Genomic DNA, 21,423 nt, shown 5'->3' on the forward strand with positions numbered 1-21,423 from the left:
AAAGTCTATCACTGTACCAAATCTCATCGAAAAGTGAGCATCAGCTTTGGGGACCTTCCCTTGTAAGATTAGCACGGAATCTGATTGTTCCGAATATTAGAATGGAAATAAGAAATGACAGGAACAAGCTATTAGAAGACTTAGTTTATTAGAAGTAGTACATACATGGATTTGTAGGAAAGAATACTATACTCATCAAAAATACTATGATTTGAATAACGCGCGGTAAAGTACCCGTTCGACTCCATTGGACTCGCTGCAGATCGTCACCTTCATTTCATGCCCTGGGACATGCTGGTGCGGACACCGGTTAGGTTGTCTGCGTTCTCTGCATTGTCTGTTGTCTGATTTGTCTTCTTGTCTCGTTGTCTTCCGTTTCGTTTGTCTGCCTGTCTCCCGTGGACCGTGAATCGTGAACATCACTGGACATTACTGCTGTACATAGGTACTGTGTAGGTATTCCGTGGCGAGAGAAACAAACGAAGTAAGTGCAGAATTGTAAATGATTTTACGTAGTACATATGTACCTACATTTTCAATACAATATGCATGTACAATAAAAGTATTGTCGAAATATCAGTTAATGATTGAAAGTACTAAGTAGCACAACAAGAAGTGATTTCTCCGTTTCAATATTAAACTTTTTGTAAAAAATTCGATTTACTAGCGTATTATACCGTTCGAAAATAAACAATTCGACAAGCGAGAAGTAATTTCTTTGCTACAAGTAGGAATCATCCAAGTGCCATAACAAATAATATAGCCTCCATAATGTCATAATAAAAGCTTTAAATACAAATAAAATCAGACATGCATAATATATTTGCTGAAACAGTCGTTGTAGAAACGTCAGGCATATTCTATTTGATCCTACATTGTACTACTTTTGTAGCTTATTTCAAGCAGTATTCCGATTAATATTTAATATGCGCATGACGACAGAATTACCAATTTCTATTAAATAAATATTTTCAAAATTTCAACGTATGCAAGTGTAGTATTTGTCAACATCAACGTAACATTAATATATATTAGTTATTTGTTTTATTTAGTCTTCCAGCCAAGAATCGTACTTTGGTTACAAAACTATCTTGCCAACATATTTTATTTACACACATATTCTTACTTTTTCACATTCCTAATTAGACTCATTCCACTATCGTCTCGTATATGTACTCTAATATACTCCTAATATATTCATTTATATTGCATCCTTTCCTATTTTCTTTTAATTTTACAATATAATGTATTATTCTTTAAAACATACACAAATTATTATATTTTCAATATACCTGTGTAGACTTATAGTATCTGGAAATATCAATATTTAATTTATTAAATGGTTTTCGTTGTATTTTGTTATAGATAACTTTCAAAATATTAAATTAGGAACAAGTGTTAATGGCACAAACAACAGCATGGTAAGTGTGATTACTATGTAATTTTATCTATGAAAAAAATTATTATCAATATTTGGGTGTTGCTTATAATTAAGAAGTTAATTTAATAATCTGTTTAAGTGGAAATTAAAAATGTTTACAAGCGAATGTTACTTTCAGACTATTATAAACGATAATGTAAATTCTATTAACTTAGGCTTTTAAAGCCTAAAAGCAAATGTGCTCTACATTTAATTAAAAAGTGAAACATTAAGAACATTGCGCTGCCACCATGTCTTCTTCTTCAGAGTAAGTACTTTTAAAAGTTATATTACACAAGCTAATTTTTATAGATATTCCATTAAAATTTATAAATTAACTGATATTAGAGAGAATAATAGAGAAAGAAATTCTCATAGTTGATAAGAATATATAAAGGACCATGTTTCGTCGCATATAAAGGATATGCTTGAAGAAATCATAACAATTAAGGAATTAATGCATTCAATGTATGATAATTCTAGCTCCAGTGATGAGAGTGAACAATTAAATTCACGAAAGGCTGATACAAAGAATTCATGTGAAAAAGTTAAAAAACATGTGAAGCACAGAAAGAAAGGATCAAAACACAATGAAGATAGCAAAGACAAAACAGCAGGGAATTTTCAAAACTTGTCTTTAGTTGAAAACACAGGATTGCAAACGAAAATGTCCAGTGAAAAATATAAAGCACCTGAGAAAAGGATTTTGAGGTCTGAGAAGCATAAAAGCGATGCAAAAGACAAGGTGGCAAGTAACAATGCAAAAAAGAAGGAAGATAAAAAGGAAAAGTCAAAATATTGTAGTGACTCGAAGATCGAGGTGCCTAAGAAACATACTGAAAAAAAAGTATATATAAAAAAACATGTTACTTTGAAACCATCACAATCGAATGTTAATGACTTAGATATAGAAGAAGCTGATCCGAGTTCTAGTCAAGAATTTCAGAAATCAAAAATCTCCTTCAGCAGTTCTAAGTTTATGAAGACGTTTTCCCGTATTAGAGAAGATTGTACACCAAGTACCGAAAAACAACTGGATGGCAAAACTAGGATTAGTAAAGAGCAAAGTTTGCATTTCAAGTCCAATGTGATTAAGATTTTAAATAAATTTAAGGAAGTTTGTTCAGAGTATGAATTACAAATGGAACACGTAAAATGGAAACATTTCAAGAAAGAATTGTTATATCAAGAATCTGCGAATAATGTTATACAGAAATCGAAGAATGTGATCAATAAACTGAAAATGGAACTAGATGATCAAGAAAATAAATTAATGAGCTTTTCTGAAGAATGGAATAAAAAGTGCTGTGCACAAAACATAGATCACAACGATAGTTCCTCTAGCGATAAAGAAACACTGGAGGCTATAGAAGCACCGGACACATCTAATTCATCAAAGAAAACAATATCTTCCGAAGAAGACAACACAGATTGCAGCAAAACATTTTCTGAGAATGAAGTTATCGAAGCAGAGACTGAAAAGAATAAAGAAGGTGAAACATCGTTGGCTGTTGCAAACCTAGGAGAAAGAGGGAATGATAATAATGAAAATACTACATCTTTGGAAGACAATAAAGTTGCGTCTTCTATTTTGAGTAGCAACAAAAAAAAGTTACCATCCAATGATCCGAATACAAAAGGCAAGCCAAAAATAATTGATGAATTAGTCATTTCTGAGAAGATCGAAAATTTAAGAAACGACTCATCACAAGATCTATTCGAAGAATCTATGATTGAGGATGATGGAGTTCAAAATTCTTCAAAAAAAGAGCAGACGGAACTTGAGAAACCAGAGATTCTCACATTAGGGAAAAATAGTGAAGAAATTAGTGCAAAGATTGACCTAAACAGAGATGATGCGTCTTTGGAAGGAAATAAATTAAATACGGAACCGGATGACGAAGAGTTTTTGAGAATTGTCGTGCCGAAAACGGATCTTCCTGAAGAAAATGCACCATCGAAAACTGATGATTCTGAATCGGTAGCAACAGTTATAATTGAGAGAGATACAAAAGTTTCTTCGGATGAACTTGACGAAGAAGAAGCACAAGCCAAGAAGGCATTGTTGGATTCAGATTCAGAGACAGTCCCAAATAGTGAATCCGCTTCTGAAAAGTCTGATAAAGTTTCTAGTGATTTGAATTCGAAAGAAAAGCTGCAGACTGAACAGTCAAAGTCTGGAAGGAGGGGTAGGATGAAGAAAGCAAGGGATATTGCCATAAAAAAGAACAAATTATCGTATAATAGCGACGATATTACCGAGCTTTGTGCTAAACATGCCCTTCTCGATTCTAATTCTGACGATTCGATGGGTTCTTCTTCTACGAAGGCAATGTTTGAAAAAACCAACGAGTCTGACGACAACAGCAAAAATAGACAAGCAAAGGCATCACTGTTAGATTCTTCGAATAGCGAATGCTCAAGTACCGATGATGATGATGATGACAGTCTACAACTTGCAAAGGTAGGTACTTCTTCGAAGAATCAGAAAACTGAAGATGGACTGGAATCTTTGCAAGACGAAATTCTGGGAGAATTTGATCCTAGGCTTAGCGAAAAAGTGAAGAAAAAGCCACACGAATTAAGTAACAAATGTGAAGCTGATAAAAAGCTGGGAATGCGACCTTGTATTGTCCTTAAAAGATTACCAGAAAATGATGTTGAAAAATATGCTGGTGCTTTGGAAAAATCGCGTCAACATTTGGAGTATAAACAAATTAAAAGGTTTAAATTCAATTGGAATTATTTCTACTGAATATTTTCTCCTTGTCATTTATCCATAATGTGTTTATTTTCTTTTTTAGTCTTATTAATTTGGATAGTCTTCGACGTAACACCAGGAAAACAATCGATTCATCGCCGAGTTCCACGTTTAAGAAGTCTAAAGCAACTACAGAAACAGAAGAGACTCTTTTGGATCATTTGAAGAAAGTAGAGAATGGAGAGTTAGCCGAAAACGTTGAAGAAGATGCTGTTGTAGACAATGAAAATACGCCGATGAAAGTAACATCTGATGTTCAAAGTAACGAAGATTTAATGATGGAAGCTGATAGAATTGCGAAGAACATGCTCCTAAATTTTGACGACTCGGACTTCGGTAAGCATCGATACATTATTAAAGTTTTTTTTCTACCAATGATCAAAAAATTAAATAGAGCTTAAATGATTTACTTTCAGAAAATCAGAATGTGGCTTCGCCTCCTGGCAGTAACGATGAAGAAAAAAAAGAGGAAACAAGTCCAAAAGACAATGAAAAGAAGTTGACGAAAAAATCGGAGAAGAAATGTGCTGCTAGCGATGAGGCAAGAAGAAATTATTTAGTCTGGCAAAGCGTTTGTGGTGTATATGTATACGAAAAATAATTAGCTTTTCGAACTAAATTAGGACGCTGCGGAAAAACGGGAGAAAAGTATGTGGAAACGGAACAAATTATTGACGATGAAGTATTCGTCCTCAGACTCTGAAATTGAAACTGCAAAGTGGAACAAAAAACAAGAGAAAATGAAGCAAAAGGCGGGAGAAAATCAGACGTGAGTTCTTTGGCGTGGCTTTTAATTCGGCCGAAAACATGTGAAATAAATGATCAAAATTTATCCAAATAGAGAAAATTCGGATGCCGACGTTACGGTTACTAAGCGAAAAAGAAGACTTCGTAGAAAAATTCTGGACTCTGATTCGGACATACAATTGGTGGATTCTGATTCAGATTCCAATAAATCTGTAACATTGGAGTCTGCTAAATCATCATCGGACACTGATTCCATGTCAGGAAAGAAACAAAAGAAAACACGTAAGCGGAAGGGACGTAAATCTTCCGATACAGATTCGTCGATTGGAGAGAAAAAGTACCTTTTATGCTGTTACTTATCAAAGAGCAATCATGTATGCGCATCGAATAATCCTTTAATACTTTTATGCTAATTACAATTTCAGAGCAAAGCCAAAAAGAAAACGAATAAAAAAGGTGGATACTGACAGCGACGATGATTCTGATAATGAAGGCGCAAATTCTCAAGGAACACCTGGCAAGAAAGGTCGCAAGAATATTCGAAAAGTAATGAAAGATAAGCAGGTTGCAGATGACACGAAACAAGCTGCGAAAGAAGAGGAGGAGAGGCTTCAACGGATTGCTGATCGACAAAAATTAGTATGTATCTGTTCGCTTCATCGTATATGTATATGTATTTCATTCATCATTTTATGATGGATATGTATATCGAAGAGATTATTTTGTGAATTTTGTATCGCGAAATATAGTACAACGAGATGTACGAAGCCCGATTGGCCAGCGAAGAGAAGGTGGAAAAATTGGTATTAGATTTTAATACTGAAACAAAAGAAGAACTTGTGAGCGTTCACCCGAACATAGTGAAACGCTTGAAACCGCATCAAGCCGAGGGAATCAAATTTATGTGGGATGCCTGCTTTGAATCTCTCGAAAGGATAAAATCGTCTTCAGGTTCTGGATGCATAATCGCGCATTGTATGGGTCTTGGTAAAAGTCTTCAAGTAATTGCTTTATTGCACACACTCTTAAATCACGAAGAAACTGGTATCAATCGGATTACGATCGTGTGCCCTTTAAGCACGGTACTTAATTGGTATAATGAATTCAACCTATGGTTGGAGGGCATCGAAGATCACAACATTGAAGTTTACGAATTAACCAAGTAAGTTAGCCAAACTATTAAGCAACTGTAATATTATTAATTAATTATATTAAATCAAATTTCTCGAATAACTAATAATCGTGAACGTTGATTAAAGATTAAAGAAGAATATAGAGAGAAAATACCAATTACAATCGTGGTACAGGACAGGTGGCGTCCTTCTTATTGGCTACGAAATGTTCAGAAATCTCACCGGCACGAATAATAAAATGCGAAAAGCTATGAAAGAGGAGGTGCTACGCTATTTGATAGATCCTGGTCCTGACCTAATAGTTTGCGACGAGGGCCATTTGTTAAAAAACGAGGACACCGCTCTCAGCAAATCTATGAAACGGATTAAAACATTACGGAGAATTGTACTCACCGGAACGCCCTTACAAAATAACTTGACAGAATGTGAGCATTGATAACACTCGAATAATAAGTTTTCATATATTCCATCGATAATAATTGAAAATAATTTATTCTGCGCAGATCATTGCATGGTACAATTTGTAAAACCTAATCTTCTGGGAACCAAAAAAGAATTCCTGAACAGATTCGCGAATCCAATAAACAACGGCCAATACGACGACTCTACCGAATACGACGTAAAATTAATGAAGAAACGAGCTTACGTTCTGCATAAGATGTTAAAAGGTTGCGTACAGAGATTCGATTATTCCGTGTTGACGCCGTTTCTACCTCCGAAGCAGGAATATGTAATATTTGTGAGACTGTCGGATGTACAAATCAAAATGTACCGATACTATTTGGATAATCTGGCTCGGTACGCGAAGTAAATTTTTTACGCAGTTTCTGACAATTAAATAGAAATGTTTTTTTTAATTTCTTGTACGCTTTCTGTAGACGTCAGCGTTCTGCAAACGGATCCCTTTTCTCAGATTTTCAGTCGTTGCAAAGGATTTGGACGCATCCTTACGTGATGCGTTTAAATTCGGAAAGGGTAGAGAAAATGAACGAAAAGAAACATGATAGCGATTCGGAAGGCTCGTTAAGGGACTTCATTGACGACGATTCCGATTCCAACTTGGACAGCAGCAGTTCAAATAGTAGCAACGAAAATAACAGTGCTGATAGCGCAGCATCGAATGCTGCTCCGCGGGCTTCAAGGAGTACAAGAAGTACAAATCCTGGTATGATTATTTATATCAATTATTATTACTTTATTCGTTGCTGGTCACGTCGTGCAATCAACTATATTTGTGTTTAGATATTGAAACAATTGCGAAACCCGAAGAAATCGAAAAGAAAGAAGAGACATGGTGGTCGCAGTTCATAGAATCTGATCACTATGAAGATATGAGTATCTCCTCCAAATTGATGCTCCTCTTTGGCATTTTGAAAGAATGCGAACAAATCGGTGATAAAGTGTATGAATTCCGTGATTTTTCGAATTTGTCATAGCAGCATACCATTTATAAAATACATTTTAGGTTGGTGTTCTCGCAGTCGTTGTATTCGTTGACTTTAATTGAAAAATTTTTGGGAAATATCGACGACGAGACGCAGAAAGGTGAGAATTCGGAGTATATGGGATATAGAAGCAATTGGTCGTTGGGCTTGGATTATTTCCGATTGGATGGACAAACATCTCCGGAGAATAGAAGTATATGGTGTAAAATATTTAATAGTCCAAAGAATACAAGGGCGAGGCTGTTCTTGATATCGACGCGTGCAGGTGGTTTAGGTATTAATTTAACTGCTGCCAATCGGGTAATTATATTTGATGCGAGTTGGAATCCCTCGTACGATGTACAAAGTATATTTCGGGTATATAGGTACGTTCTATTCGATAATTTTCAAAATCCTACAATAGTAATGTAGCCGTCGTAGTAATAATGATCAAAACTATCAAATTGATGTGTGTATACGAAGGTTTGGGCAGAAAAAGCCGTGCTACGTTTATCGATTTCTTGCGGCTGGAACGATGGAGGAGAAAATTTACAATCGACAAGTGACAAAATTGTCACTCTCCTGCAGAGTCGTCGACGAACAACAAATAGAACGTCATTATAGGAATAATGACTTGAACGAGTTGTATACTTTTGAGCCGAATACGGAAGGAGAAAGACCAACTTTAAACTTACCAAAAGATAGATTATTAGCAGAAATATTTTTAAAGTATAAAGATTACGTGGAAAATTATCACGAACATGATTCCCTTTTGGAAAATAAGGTATCTCTGAAAAGAAATCATAGCTTTTGAAATTCTACCATGTTGCTTTTATCATTTTCATGTTCATTTTTGTAGGCCGAGGAAGAATTGAACGAAGAAGAAAGAAAACAAGCCTGGCTAGAGTACGAAGAGGAGAAGAAAGGAAAGCCAATGATTGCGTATACAGGAGCGGTAAAATATCCAATCAGTGGAATGTTGAATCAGTTCAACAACGTAACACCGTGGCAGAATGTTAACAACGATTATGAGAAACTCCAAGAACTGATACGCAAAGATGTGAGTACAGAAATGAACCATGTGGAATCTATGTTTGGACACATGTGGGACGATGCATCTTATATTTTGCAGTATCCAAATGCGACACCCGAATATCAAAAATTGATGACGACGCGAGTCTTAACCGATATGTATAGCTATTGGGAGAGGCAGGCTTTCCATGACACTACTAATACGGTATCGTGATTTAGTATTTAGACGTTCCATGACATTTTTGTCACCAGGAATTTATTGTGTAGTAGATAGAATATAATTATCGAACAATTAGATAATTTTGCATAAAAGGTTACGCCTCATCGATTTTGATCAAATTGAAATATGTTGTCAAATTCAACATTCTAAACAACTTCTTCATTCGTATGTTACCGACGATGGAGCCGAGTTTCTTAGATATTCGCAAAAAAAACTACAGCTACTACTACATTGAATTTTATCAATACGTATACGTTCGAAATTTTATCAACATCGATGAAGTGTAACTTTTTTTTATGTATAATTACTAACAATTATCAATTGTTGTCGGAATATTGATTAAGATATCCATAGCTATATCGATATGATGAATTGTTTAAGTTTATTAAAATATCCATTTTAACATAGTTTACACATACACAGATGACGAATATTATTCGAATGCCTTCTACAGTCAGGAATATTAATAACATAAGCGGTCAAGATACAAGAACCGAGATACCGTTTACTTATGTGAATAGTAGAAGCGCTGATCCGAAATACGGGGATGATGACGAGGTTGTAGAGGTAATTATACAATAAATTCGTGTGGCACAACAATTATTTTCAGTGATTGGAACTTTTTAACTTGTAACGATGAAAAATACTGTGCTGTGATATTCAGGTGATTCCGACTACGACGAGTGGTAAAAGCAAAAATCAAGAAGAATGAACAATATAGAAGAACAAAGTCTAATTAAATGGGAAACAATAATGTATATTTTGCATTGTTGTGTTAACGATGGTAATTATAACATGTTCGCTACTATTATTCAGCCGAAGAACCTCGCATAAAAACATGTACGACACTGGTGCGCAAACGAAATGTTCATACTGCAGATAACATATCACACGTATATGTATATGTCACGCATGCCTAGCGAACATGTTAATGTCGTGTTACTAACTACAGACGTAACTGTATTCATTATACGATTTTTTTTAAGTTTTATATACACACGTCACAAGTCTATTAATTATGAATAGGTTACACACAGGATTCATTATTACTAGTAGTGATTGCAGCTTTTCTCGTGCATATACTAGAATCAGTATTAATGTAATATAATACTATTATAATCTTTCTTATAATAATTATTAAAATTATTATTAATAGAGAATAATATTTGCTTTAATAAATTTTATCGTATTTGTAAGTGTATTTTAGAAATTGTAGATTCGACAATGAAAGATTGTAGTGAATTTTATTGAATTAAAAGCCCATCTTTTTTGGCAAAACGTTTCTCCAACCTCGTTTTAATAAAGTTCGCAGTACTTCTTTTAATCGTTGGTATCTCGGAAAAACGACTAAATTTTGATTTTCATCTTTGTCAGTTCGATGGTCATACAATTCTTCTGCGATAAGGACATTCCAATTCGGCACTTTTGTTACTGGATTAAATTCCAGCCAAGCTGTATAACGATAATTATCTTTCCTTAAAGTGTATCCCATGACTTTTATTTCCTTCAAACGAGGTTCGTCGCTGTTTGGATTTATCGAAGGATCGACGCTTGGTCTAGGATATTGCCCAAAAGCAGCTTTCTTCCATGGTAGTGACTGCAAATCTTTTAATATGAATACATCTTGTATCATTTTGATCGCTGAACATTAATTGCTCTACCTCTTGTTTCATGGTGGCTCTTATAAGCGGTACAAGAGAAATTCCTTCGCTGCAAACGAGCATAGCATCTTTAGCTTCCTTTTCATTGCGGCAAATTGGTATTGGAACGTTCGCCAAATCAGCGATAGTTGGAAAAATGTCGACCAACTCTACCATGGAATCTATGGTCGTTTGTTTCATCGATAGATTATTTACAGTATTTTCTATGTTTGAGATAGATATTATTAACGGTACTCTTAGAGCAACATCGAAATTACTATATTTTGCCCATGCTGCGTGCTCACCTAGCGACCATCCTATTCAGGTATTAATCTTTAATATACGAAGAATTGAAATATTCGGCGTTTTATCATGATCCTAACTCACCGTGATCCGACATAAGTATTATGGTAGTAGTCTCTCGGATCGATAGATTTTCTAATTCATTTAATAATTTACCAATTAGTTCATCGATATAAGACACAGCTGCGTAATAAGATTGAATAATTAATTTGCCAAAGCTATCTGGAAATTAAATAGCGGTGAAGATATAATGATTCTCCGGCAGTGATACAACTTTCCAAATCATACTTGGTATTTTTTCCCATGGAAAATGGAGATTCAAAGTTTCAATGTCCTTTCTCTTCCTTAAATCGATCCAAGGATTATACGCAACACTACTGACATTTTCCGGCCACTTGTATGGTTCAGGTACCTTAAATTTGCGCAATGGGTGGTGTTCTGAAAGAGTGTTTCTTTCATAAATAATAATCCCAACGATATTGGAAACAACGAGATATTAATGACGATACTAATGAAGTTTACTTAAGTATCTTTTGGGATACTTGAACGGTATGTGGGGCTTCTGAAATCCAACTGCCAAGAAGAAAGGAGTTGAATCGTTTGCATGAGTTTGTAGAAAGTGTCTAGCATCTTGTAGGATTTCTATGTCTGGCAGAGTTTTATTTGGCATTGATGAAACTTTAACAGGACATATCTAAAAGCAAAGTAGTTTGAGGTGATATTATTCATCGTGTAGACATACTAGGAATTGTTCATAGAAACAATTGAGAAATATTAATGACAAGATTCGGAGCAGGTGGTAGGTTGAAGTTTGGTCGACAAACTGGAGCATTTTTGTATTTTTCTGTATATGGGTGGAATGGTACTTCTGTCCATGAGTAGGGACTATCATCCGAGTTATTTGAACTAATTCCTGTAAAGGATTCTGCATGAGATAATCAGGTACAATTATAACGCGTTTCTTGTATTTCATGAACTGAACACCTGGGTGAAAAACCTTTCCTATAGACTTAGTAATATACCCGCTATTTTTTAAATGTTGCGGCAGCGTTGTAAAATTGCCAATATCTTTTCTCCAATAGCTATAAAAATCATAAAGTTGTAACGAATCTGGCCTCCTACTTGTTAGAAATGAATTCCTACTTGGAGCACACAGGGCTTGCTGAAAGAATGCGTTACTCTGTAAGATCATCTTAACAGATCGATTTTATCGTTTCGAGTTCCTCTGAAACAAGTGTATATAAAAAGAATGCAGAGAGTTTGGTACTAACCTGAGCGAACGCATGCGAAAAGATGGCCGCGTTCTTTGCCAATTGGTTTATGTTCGGTGTGTAAGCATTTTTATCGCCATAGCATTCTAAAGCTGGTCTTAAATCATCGACAATTATTAGAAGAAAGTTTTGTCTTTGGGCTGCGCACCAACCAATCGAATTGATTAAATATAGTACTAAAAGCATCTTATAGTCTATAATGGACAATGCAATTGAAATTAGAAGCGACGAACTACTTTTCCGATGGAAACTGCAGAGAATTTGAAGCACATACTTAATGGAACATTATACATTATGGAATCATTTAGGTTACGTAGCTAAAGGGGATGATTAAGCGATCTATTTATGGAGTAATCTGATCAATTCCAGGAGCTTTTTTTTAGCTCACTATTGCACTTTATTTTTCAACGTACAGACATACAAATAAAAATGCTACGTAATACTTACAGTCCTACAATATCTAGTATAATAACTCTACAATGACATGTGTAATATAAATTACATTAAAATAATACAATAATATAAAATAGTAAAAATCAGTATGGAAAGTCAAGAATTTTATGTAACATGCGCACAAATGTTGCAGCAAGTCCATTGTTTTCTTTGCATTTTATTTTTAAGTTTGCCACGCCAGGCTTATAGATCTACGAAATTGTATTTATGGTTGTTGATCCATTCATGTTCACAGCGTTCAATCGAGAATTAACATTTTCAACTTGTCCGAGTTGCTTTTCATGTTTATATATATATATATTCAAACAATTTGCTGCATTCGAATACATTCATTGTTTTCTATGCGGTATTCTTTTCTTCTTTTAATAGACACTGTTACGCGAAAGACACCTGTACAACTTACGAAAACTTTCTGCGACGAAATTTAATACTTTCCTTCAAGAGTAATGACCAAGTTAGAAAATCGCTATGTATTACAATTACATAAAGCCACTTTTTATGTGTTTGGATGATTAGAAGTTCTCGAAAAACGACTCAGAAGTTTTCTTTCCGTTCCGAATATATAGTATTCAGAAATAGGATGATAAAAACGTGAGTATTGAACGAGGGTCGTTGCACTCAAAATTATAGTAAAAGCGTAATAAAGAATGACTAGCCAAAGGGATGAATAAAAAAAAAGAAAAAAAAAAGAAAAGAAAAACGAAAGAGCGGAAGATCTCGTAAAGAGAAAGGAACTACGATGTTTCTTAAATCGAATGCTTACGGCCCTAGTCGAATACTCTAATTTATACTGCTACAATTATGTATCTTCACAATTAAAGACTGATTAGTTCACCTCGAATCAATCTCGGGTTTCCTTTTTAACAATCGACGATAATCTTTGCTCATCGGTATTCTTCGTACAGTCATTTACATTAATATTATGCTTTGCCTTAAAGTCAGTCTTAAAATTTACTTGGGAACTGGTAGTATCATCTTTGAACATTTCAGTGTAATGAAAACTACTCCCATTTCCAGTCTTTGTGTTTGTGCTAGCATTATTGCCAGAACCATTCGAGTGCACTTCACTGAAGTGTTTGTACAGCATCGCAGTTGTACTGAATTCCGTTTCGCATCCTGGAATCTTGCATCTGAAACGTATCTTCGGTTAATAAAATGCTTGGAAACTAGGATACAACATACTTACCGAAATACTTCGTTATTCTTAGTTCCTTGTACTACTGGCAGTTTTGAATTAGCATGATTGTCCTGGTAATGCTTCCATAAACCAGTTACATTGCTTACTTGTGCTCCACAGCCAGGAATTTTGCATCTGATCGATGCAAGTAGTAAATTAGAAATAATACGATAATATTCATTATGATTAAAGTGTTTTGAAACTTACAAGAAAAAACTAACTGTCGAAGCTTTCCCTTGTTTTAGTTTTACTATCGATTTGCTAGAATTTGAACTAAATGTATTCGCTACTAGTTTATGACTGTCTTGATGATGACGATAATGGGATATATATTTATATTTTCTTCCGCAGCCGTTCGTGGCACACTTGTAGATCTCCTGTTTGTATCTAGACATACGTTGCTTCTTTGGAGTGTATTCTTCGTCATCGGAACAGTTGCTGTTCGTTTCTATAGCGTTATCTTCGTTCTTCGAAGCATCGCGATTCAAATCGTTCCTGAAGATTCGTTCGAGATTATCCAATTCTATTCTGTGTTCTTGATTCTTCGTGCTCATAGTACAAACATCGTTCTTCGAATTTTTGGTAATCGTGATATCTCCGTTTACATAGACTACATTATTCTTCTCTTGGGAATGTTCTACTTGAAGTTCCGAACACTTATTCGTATTGCCTTCGTACTTGCATAGGAAATTGTCTGTACTTAACAGTAAATTCTCAGCGATAGCGTAGCCGCTGGCTTCGTTCAGTGTCTCGCCCGTAGAAGAATAATCTTCTTTGTTCGAGCTATCGTTCGGAGCATTCTGATCGTGCGAGGCTTCTTTCTTTTGCTGCTGCATATTGTTGTTTCTATAAATACCTTGCTCGTTATTATCGTCGTATTGGTGTTGTTTTATCGCGAAAGCTTCGTTCTGTCTCTTCTCGTAGCAATCTTCCGTGCTCTGTACAACTTCCTCGTCCATCGCACTTTCAAGATCCTCGAAACATATTACCTCCGGTTCGGTCGGCAGAGTCGGAGGCTGTCTATGACAGCTTTCGATATGTTCTTCTAAGTTACTACTGGTTGTGTGTAAAGACCCGCAATTCGTGTATGGACATATAAATACATTCGTTTCATTGTTATGCCATTCTTGATAATGACGCCACATGCTACCAGGATCGGATAATTCTTCCCCGCATCCCGGCTCTCGGCAGCTGTGCAATATCGACGTGTTACATAAGCATCGGTTAATTGGGAAACGTTAATCGACGAATGTAACTCACATGAATCTGATCTTCAAAGCTTCGAGAGTTTCGTGCGTTTTGTATTCATCCTGGTTCGTAAATACCTTGCCACAATCTCGTTGTTTGCACGTATATATTTCCTAAAAAGAACGATAGTTCGTGAAATCGAGATCGTGATACGGCGAGCGCGAGAAAAACGAGGGCACAGTGAGAATCAACGAAAGCCCTGGGTAGACGGGTAAACGCTACGGCGATTTGTTTTGAGTTAGGGGTCGTTGAACCCGTGAAATGGCTCCGGCGGTTTTACCTTTTTCGGGGCTATTTCCTCGATGGTGCGATTTCTCGACACGAATCTGATGACGCTGACTTCGGTAGGCCTGTCCGTGCAGGCGTCCGTACCCTGGCCCATCCTGGCCGGTGTCCGCGGAAAAACGGCTGTGAACGACGCGTTTCGTGCCCTCACATAACCTGCGCTCATCGAGACGGGTGGTTCGGTAAGGAATTTTTCCTATACCTTGAATGAAAGTCCCGGACGCGCGATCATATCTACGAACGGGATGCTTTGTCGGGCTACTTACCAACAAAGTGCGCTCCCGTTCGCGCCGGTTTATCTTTCCTCTTGCACTTCACATTATACCGTCGTTAATAATATCAATCACTTGTTGTCATTTCAGTGCAACCGGGCTACCATCGCTTTCACGTCCACCATTAACTCTTCCCGCTCCCGCACCTCCAAATACGATTGAGAACCACTGTTAGGGAATGCGCTGTTACAGGGCCGTTAGAACTTGGAACATAACAGATCCGACGTTAGTTTCTCGACTGGCGAACCTGGCAACGCGCGTTTATCGTTACAAATGCATACATATATTTTCAATGTTTATTCAACCACGTCCATGCGTTAATTTTTCTCGACTTCTCGTCGTCCGCGTTCGTACTATCCATCGTTACGGAAAATGTTTTCTCTATAAAAGAACCAACGTTCAGGCAGACACGTGACCACCTGACGCTTCTCCGTACGTATTTCGAGCCGAGCATTCGACATTTGACAAACGTCACAGGATTGCACCAGGATCCCACCGGCAATGGCGTCAATTTTAAAATCACCGCTTCCTATTCCGTTTTCGAAATTATTCTATTCTACGATCTTGGTCGTCGTTCTCGGTTTCACCGTCACGATCGATTCGAGCAACGATTTTTAAGTTGCGCGTGCCAGGCGACAGAATGTGCGGTACGTTGTCAACCAAATTTCAACTTTTCGTGCTTTTCGACAGCCGTCAGATGATTCTCGTAGAATCGAAAAACCTTTCTTATTTTCGACAAAATCTCGTGTCTTTCATCGGAGAAAAGGCGTGAAATTTTCAACGTTAAAATATTTGAACGTTACGAATTACAGTTTGCTATGTACATGTAGCAACGGGTGAACCGTTTGCGCGTGTGGACGTCGAGCAGAATGCGAGCAACACGCGTCAGTATCGATTTACCTTGGCACCTGGTCCGTCGTACCGCTGGTCTCTATCTAAATTGCCATCGTATCGGTTCAAGCGTGATCCACGAAAATTAATGTGGTTCCATTGCCGATCGAAGGATGCGCATACTTCGCATTCTGTTAACATTTTCGGCGGCATGGTCCCTGTGCTGCAGTCGTTGTTACGTCGACGGTCAAGGTTGGCGCTATCTTAAACCGGAGATCGCTCGTGGTCGAACATGTTTCTCAATCGTTTTACCTTTGCAGATGTGTACGCGGAGCCCGTAAACGCCGAGGATAATTCTACAGTACCATCGCATATAGTGGTCACGTCGTGGAATGTACGGTTTGCGACTTGAAACTCGAACGGGGTGGCTGGGGTGGCTTCGTAACATGCGAGAAATTGTTATCGACAATTTGATTTACGTACAAGCACCGGTGCAGAAGCTGCACACGCATATTACGAAGCGACCGTTTGAAAAGGTTCGAACTAGAAATCCTGGAATAACGTCTATTTGTCGCAGGACACTCCGTTTTCTATAATCGTGGAGGAGAACGGGACATGGATCGGCAAAGGATACGCGTTCGACATCTTCAATTTGATTCGCTCGAAATTAAACTTTACATACACCATTGTTCCGCCGAACGAGCACATCCTTGGGAACGAGAATAACGGTATTCTTGGGCTGCTTTACGAAAAGGTGAACAACATTTTTAACATTAAAAGTCAGTCTCTTTGGCGTCAACGTCGCGTCATTGCCGCGCCGGCTCACGATCGTCGGCGCACCTGTTGGTTGATTTCCTCGTGTGCACAGCGGTGTTTGGGCGGTTCCATACCGATAGGTTGTTCAGCGTTAGCAAATCCTTGTCCATCGACCTGTTCTTTGTGCGAAACAGAAAGTGGACATGGCAGTCGCATTTCTTCCGGTACTGCCGGAGATGGAACGGTTCTGCGAGTTCAGCACCTACTTGGATGAAACCAGATTAACAGCTGTGATGAAGAGACCGAAAGAGTCGGCCAGTGGTTCCGGTCTTCTCGCACCGTTCGAGAGAACAGTTTGGTTTCTAGTTTTGGCATCTTTGATCTTTATGGGACCGATTATTTACTTTCTCGCCAGCATCAGGTGCTTAGAATTCATCCGGTTTTATCTCGATCGGAGATATCGTACAGCATCGACTTATAAAAAGCTTCGAACCTCTGATACCAATTTGTCTATCGATACAGAGAAAAATTATGGCACGGTCCGGACTTGGAAGGATTCAGCGTGACCTCCTGCGTCTGGTTCGCTTATAGTTCTCTTCTGAAACAAGGAACGAACATTGTTGCTACGACAGGTGGGAAATATTATATACGTAACGCGTGTGTAATAATTACCGCGCGAGGGACTTGCTCGCACGCTTGGAACTCGAATCAGAATTTACTTATTTTCTTTCCTTACAGATTCGACGAGAATGCTTTTCGCCACGTGGTGGATCTTTATATTGATATTAACGTCGTTCTATACCGCGAACCTTACGGCGTTCCTCACGAAACCGCAATTCACTTTGTCCATCAGTTCCCTGCAGGACATCGTCCAGAAAGAATACAGTTGGATCACCTACAAGGGCCGCACCGTAGATTTTCTTCTTTCTCAGGTGACATTTCATTCGTATACGCCGTTCGACGAGGAATTCGTAGAATTCCTAGGATTCGTAGAATTCGTAGAATTCGTAGGAATTCGAGAGAAACGATGACCAACGAATTATTCTTGCAGGATCACGACAACGATTTGAGTTTACTAAATGTCAGCAAACATCGGGGGAAGGGCTTTTTCGAATACGACGAACCATCGGAAGCCATACTGCAATCCGTAAGGACAAGTGCGTAGCCGCTACCGATCTCGATATCTAATAGTCGCATGTTCGCGTTTACGTAGTTTCTACAAAATCACGTTCGTACGAACGCGTTCCTGAAATTTCTGTTTTCCTTTAGAAACGCTGTTCTTAGCAGAAGCCCATTACCTGCAAACCCTGATATTCAAGGATTACGTAAACAAAACTCGCAATCCTTCGAAGCAAAGCCTGCGTTGCACCTATGTTATAATGCCTGGGAGCATATTGGACACGAATCGCGCATTCGGCTTTTCGCACGGTTCGACCATACGAAAGCCTTTGAACCAAATGTTAGTGTTAGCGTATGTCCAGAAATCGTATACCAGAGGGAAACAAACGCAAACGAATCGTTCAAACAAAATTTATGATTTGAATACAGGTTGATGAGATTGGTGGAGTCAGGTATCGTGCAACAAACGCAAGAGAAAGATCTTCCTCTCGCTGAGATTTGTCCTGTAGATCTTCGCTCGACCGAGAGACAGCTTCGAAATGCCGATCTTCTTCTGACCTATAAAGTTGTTATAGCAGGGTATACGATCGCGGCGATCCTCTTCGTAACAGAAATTGTATATGCGTTACTGGTAGGCTGGTTGAAACGTAAAAAGCGAAAGAAGCAGCGTAATCCCCTCTTAACCGCAGCGATTACAACGAATCCTTCGGTTAAAGATTTTGCGCCTCCTAAACGCGTCCATTTCTTACACGATAATCCGAAACCGCAAACGCTTAACGGAAATTCGCAGAATATCTTGATGCAGGGAAAACAACAATTAATTAACGGAAGAAATTACTACGTTGTTGCGGACCGAGAACGAGATCGAAAATTAATACCGATTAGGACACCTTCTGCTTTTCTATTTCAATATTCTGCTTAAACGCGCGAAATGTTCGTACCGATAACAAACATTATATCATACCGTTTATATACAACGTATTTTCATCTATTTACGAAAATGTTTTGTTCTACAAATAAATATACGGTGTTTCTTTATCTACTTCTTCCTTTTTTAGTTCATTTCATCGAGACGTCGACACGTTGAAACTCATAGCACAAAATTACCATCTACCATCTACAGTACATGACAAAGTATATCTCTCGCAGATGCACGATGTGGAGTTGCCGAGAAACATTAATTATGGCAAAAATACGGCATACAAAACTAAATCAAGGGCATAGAACTGTTCAGGAGAATTTGCTGCATTTATATCAAGTAAGAAAATCAAAGGACAACAACGCAAAATATAATTAGTTGACATAATAGTTAACCAAATTTCAGAGGACAATTAATTACGTTTCGCAATGTTGTTGTTTGTTTCTTTATGCTATATCTATCCAGTAGAGTCTTCTGAACGGTTCCACGTCTTCGGTTTAGTTTGTTATGCCCTAATTTTGCCATAATTAATGTTTTTAGGCGACCATACATTCCGAGTATGTGGCGCCTCTATCGGAAGAACAACGAAGCTCCTTTCGACGTCCGTACAGCGCCAATTGATGCAGTGGCAAAACGCTCAAACTGTTAGCCAAATTACCGACCGTCGAGTTTGGCTAACAGTTTGAGCGTTTTGCCACTGCATCAATTGGCGCTGTACGGACCTCGAACGGAGCTTCTCTTTTTCTCCACAAGGGGCGCCACTCTAAGCACAACTACTAATCATTGCGTTACACATACATACATAAATATATATCTAAGAAAGAAATAAAGGATACATATAAACTACACGAGATATCTTTCGTTTATCTCTTAGTTCGATACGTTAATCGTCTTTGTGTCGACTTTGATTATTTTTTCTATTTGTCACCTAAAGAAATGAAATATACAATAATTCCGTAGCCGCCCATGGAGCTTCAATATCATTCTCAGGCAAACACACATATAATTTCTGACTAGAAATAAATAGTATTTATTAAAGAACTGCTTTACAATTTCAAACAATCTTGGCAAATTAAATGAAAACATATCCGCTAACAACTAACATTTTTCTGCTTACATACGTATTGCTTTTTAATCGATTGCATTATCTACCCCACGCTTACACACACGCCATTTGCTGGAACGATAGTATGTACGAGGTTATACGTGCGTATGCGTATTTGTACTAGACTGAATCATTCTTGTCGTGTTCATGGCGTAGATTGAATATTTTTCCGTGTAGATGTACTTGCACAACAAGTTATTCCATTCTGTATACGAGTACTGATTCCAGCCGAAAATCTCCAACGCTCTAAACATTCGTAGATACTTCTACAAACGTATGTACTGTTACTGTAAACTGAATTTTGTAAATAAATTATCGTAAGCTTAGAATTTTTGTTCGTTAACGCAATTGTCGCGCAAACGATTTAATAATTAAACGTACGGTAATCGTACACACTCGTAAAAATTTTGTATTCGAATGTTATGCGTTCGACGCTTGTTTCACGTCGCACTTTGCATCTTTTGTTCGAACATTAACCTAAAACGGATAAATCGACGCTGTGAATTTGCTACTGTCAATTATGTCTTTTACGTCAATTTCATCTTTCGTACAGTATCTTAAACTGAAAATGCGTAAAGTTTCGCCCAGTTTATTCAGCGGTATGGCAAACATAATTTTTGAAACCAATCCAGATTACGACGTCTGGAACAACGAATGCAAGACGAACGATACGAATCTTTTAAGTTTTAAACGATCCAACTATCTCCCGATTACCATGCAAAAGTTGCGTTATTTTTACAGTAATAATTTGTTTAGATAAGCGCACTGGGTTCAGTTTCCAGTACCAGAGAAGCAGACATGAAGGTCACCGAAGACGAAGTTAAACAGCTAATAGCATCCGACAAAGTGGTCATATTTTCCAAGACAAGATGCCCTTACTGCAAAATGGCCAAGCAGGTACTACCAATTTTCCCAAGAGTATTTCTGGTCAACGTATTCGATACCAATACTTTCGACGATGCTTGCAGGTGTTCGACAAATTGAAAGAAAAATATACCGTCATCGAGTTGGACGAGAGAGAAGATGGGGACGATATCCAAGATGTATTGGGTGAAATGACCTCTGCCAGGACCGTTCCTAGGGTGTTCGTTAAGGGAGTGTGTCTGGGAGGTGGCACGGATATAAAGAAACTGTACGACAGCGGAGAACTCAAGGAAAAGTTGTAGCAGATGCAAACTTGTGTTTATACTGCCAGAATTATTTACACGTTGATTCTTTTTATTTAATGTAATAAACACTGTTATTTGACGGAAAATTGGAAATGTTGTAATTTCTTGTAATCGGTACCGTACGATATCGAACCGTTC

The 21,423-nt window shown here is 37.6% G+C and overlaps 5 protein-coding genes across 12 annotated transcripts; 3 read left to right on the plus strand and 2 right to left on the minus strand.

Moving 5' to 3' along the window:
- Window positions 1–271: 271 nt before the first annotated feature.
- On the plus strand, window positions 272–10,015 carry LOC117226320 (uncharacterized). Of its 2 annotated transcripts, none has more exons than XM_076525310.1 (20): window positions 272–484; window positions 1,366–1,421; window positions 1,560–1,688; window positions 1,904–4,144; window positions 4,225–4,517; window positions 4,598–4,722; window positions 4,805–4,950; window positions 5,023–5,265; window positions 5,354–5,567; window positions 5,678–6,090; window positions 6,188–6,486; window positions 6,565–6,859; window positions 6,940–7,226; window positions 7,304–7,463; window positions 7,527–7,871; window positions 7,969–8,269; window positions 8,345–8,545; window positions 8,618–8,722; window positions 9,146–9,304; window positions 9,402–10,015. In XM_076525310.1, the coding sequence occupies exons 3-20, from the start codon at window positions 1,672–1,674 to the stop codon at window positions 9,447–9,449; spliced, it is 5,892 nt and encodes a 1,963-aa protein (XP_076381425.1). In that variant the 5' UTR covers window positions 272–484; window positions 1,366–1,421; window positions 1,560–1,671; the 3' UTR covers window positions 9,450–10,015. The 2 variants fall into 2 exon arrangements, with proteins under 2 accessions (XP_076381425.1, XP_076381426.1); XM_076525311.1 differs by having other exon boundaries at window positions 273–484; window positions 9,161–9,304.
- On the minus strand, window positions 9,097–12,333 carry Ids (iduronate 2-sulfatase). Of its 4 annotated transcripts, none has more exons than XM_033480565.2 (9): window positions 12,226–12,333; window positions 11,952–12,145; window positions 11,803–11,842; window positions 11,463–11,593; window positions 11,203–11,374; window positions 10,969–11,118; window positions 10,765–10,902; window positions 10,399–10,694; window positions 9,097–10,334 (listed from the first exon to the last, which is right to left on the minus strand). In XM_033480565.2, the coding sequence occupies exons 1-9, from the start codon at window positions 12,242–12,244 to the stop codon at window positions 9,990–9,992; spliced, it is 1,485 nt and encodes a 494-aa protein (XP_033336456.2). In that variant the 5' UTR covers window positions 12,245–12,333; the 3' UTR covers window positions 9,097–9,989. The 4 variants fall into 4 exon arrangements, with proteins under 4 accessions (XP_033336456.2, XP_033336454.2, XP_033336453.2 ...); XM_033480563.2 differs by having other exon boundaries at window positions 11,665–11,842; XM_033480562.2 differs by having other exon boundaries at window positions 11,463–11,605; window positions 11,665–11,842.
- Window positions 12,303–15,239, minus strand: LOC117226327 (uncharacterized). Its single transcript, XM_033480554.2, has 5 exons — window positions 15,110–15,239; window positions 14,842–14,942; window positions 13,789–14,772; window positions 13,591–13,716; window positions 12,303–13,534 (listed from the first exon to the last, which is right to left on the minus strand). Exons 1-5 carry the CDS (start codon window positions 15,209–15,211, stop codon window positions 13,246–13,248), a joined length of 1,602 nt encoding a protein of 533 aa, XP_033336445.2. The 5' UTR covers window positions 15,212–15,239; the 3' UTR covers window positions 12,303–13,245.
- Ir76b (Ionotropic receptor 76b) lies at window positions 15,159–19,134 on the plus strand. 2 transcript variants are annotated; one of them, XM_033480559.2, is made up of 10 exons: window positions 15,159–15,296; window positions 16,199–16,469; window positions 16,538–16,611; window positions 16,795–16,971; window positions 17,168–17,394; window positions 17,496–17,605; window positions 17,712–17,905; window positions 18,025–18,130; window positions 18,243–18,432; window positions 18,522–19,134. In XM_033480559.2, the coding sequence occupies exons 2-10, from the start codon at window positions 16,391–16,393 to the stop codon at window positions 19,012–19,014; spliced, it is 1,650 nt and encodes a 549-aa protein (XP_033336450.2). In that variant the 5' UTR covers window positions 15,159–15,296; window positions 16,199–16,390; the 3' UTR covers window positions 19,015–19,134. The 2 variants fall into 2 exon arrangements, with proteins under 2 accessions (XP_033336450.2, XP_033336449.2); XM_033480558.2 differs by lacking the exon at window positions 15,159–15,296 and adding an exon at window positions 15,892–16,033.
- A 720-nt stretch (window positions 19,135–19,854) lies between these two features.
- Window positions 19,855–21,371, plus strand: LOC117226339 (uncharacterized). Of its 3 annotated transcripts, none has more exons than XM_033480575.2 (3): window positions 19,855–20,001; window positions 20,873–21,013; window positions 21,085–21,371. In XM_033480575.2, exons 1-3 carry the CDS (start codon window positions 19,978–19,980, stop codon window positions 21,280–21,282), a joined length of 363 nt encoding a protein of 120 aa, XP_033336466.1. In that variant the 5' UTR covers window positions 19,855–19,977; the 3' UTR covers window positions 21,283–21,371. The 3 variants fall into 3 exon arrangements, with proteins under 3 accessions (XP_033336466.1, XP_076381434.1, XP_033336467.1); XM_076525319.1 differs by lacking the exon at window positions 19,855–20,001 and adding an exon at window positions 20,158–20,390 and having other exon boundaries at window positions 20,858–21,013; XM_033480576.2 differs by lacking the exon at window positions 19,855–20,001 and adding an exon at window positions 20,168–20,390.
- The last annotated feature ends 52 nt before the right edge of the window (window positions 21,372–21,423 follow it).

The sequence above is a fragment of the Megalopta genalis genome, chromosome 11 (genome assembly GCF_051020955.1).
Source record: "Megalopta genalis isolate 19385.01 chromosome 11, iyMegGena1_principal, whole genome shotgun sequence".
Classification (NCBI taxonomy): Eukaryota; Metazoa; Arthropoda; class Insecta; order Hymenoptera; family Halictidae; genus Megalopta; species Megalopta genalis.

Excerpts from the sequence above, each read along its gene's own strand:
- Ids (XM_033480562.2), bottom strand. Across the intron at positions 11,119-11,202 it reads GTATCCCAAAAGATACTTAA|AACACCACCCATTGCGCAAA; the intron begins GTAAACTTCATT and ends ACACTCTTTCAG. Across the intron at positions 10,695-10,764 it reads AATACTTATGTCGGATCACG|GATGGTCGCTAGGTGAGCAC; the intron begins GTGAGTTAGGAT and ends ATACCTGAATAG.
- LOC117226320 (XM_076525310.1), top strand. Across the intron at positions 4,723-4,804 it reads AATGTGCTGCTAGCGATGAG|GACGCTGCGGAAAAACGGGA; the intron begins GCAAGAAGAAAT and ends GAACTAAATTAG. Across the intron at positions 5,266-5,353 it reads TCGTCGATTGGAGAGAAAAA|AGCAAAGCCAAAAAGAAAAC; the intron begins GTACCTTTTATG and ends TTACAATTTCAG.
- Ir76b (XM_033480559.2), top strand. The coding sequence starts at position 16,391 with ATGCGCATACTTCGCATTCTGTTAACATTTTCGGCGGCATGGTCCCTG. Across the intron at positions 16,972-17,167 it reads TTGGGCTGCTTTACGAAAAG|AAAGTGGACATGGCAGTCGC; the intron begins GTGAACAACATT and ends TGTGCGAAACAG. Across the intron at positions 18,131-18,242 it reads ACTGCAATCCGTAAGGACAA|AAACGCTGTTCTTAGCAGAA; the intron begins GTGCGTAGCCGC and ends GTTTTCCTTTAG.
- LOC117226327 (XM_033480554.2), bottom strand. The coding sequence starts at position 15,211 with ATGGGCCAGGGTACGGACGCCTGCACGGACAGGCCTACCGAAGTCAGC. Across the intron at positions 14,773-14,841 it reads GCTTTGAAGATCAGATTCAT|CTGCCGAGAGCCGGGATGCG; the intron begins GTGAGTTACATT and ends GATATTGCACAG. Across the intron at positions 13,717-13,788 it reads TCGACAGTTAGTTTTTTCTT|ATGCAAAATTCCTGGCTGTG; the intron begins GTAAGTTTCAAA and ends TGCATCGATCAG.
- LOC117226339 (XM_033480575.2), top strand. The coding sequence starts at position 19,978 with ATGGAGCTTCAATATCATTCTCAG. Across the intron at positions 20,002-20,872 it reads AGCTTCAATATCATTCTCAG|ATAAGCGCACTGGGTTCAGT; the intron begins GCAAACACACAT and ends TAATTTGTTTAG. Across the intron at positions 21,014-21,084 it reads ACTGCAAAATGGCCAAGCAG|GTGTTCGACAAATTGAAAGA; the intron begins GTACTACCAATT and ends CGATGCTTGCAG.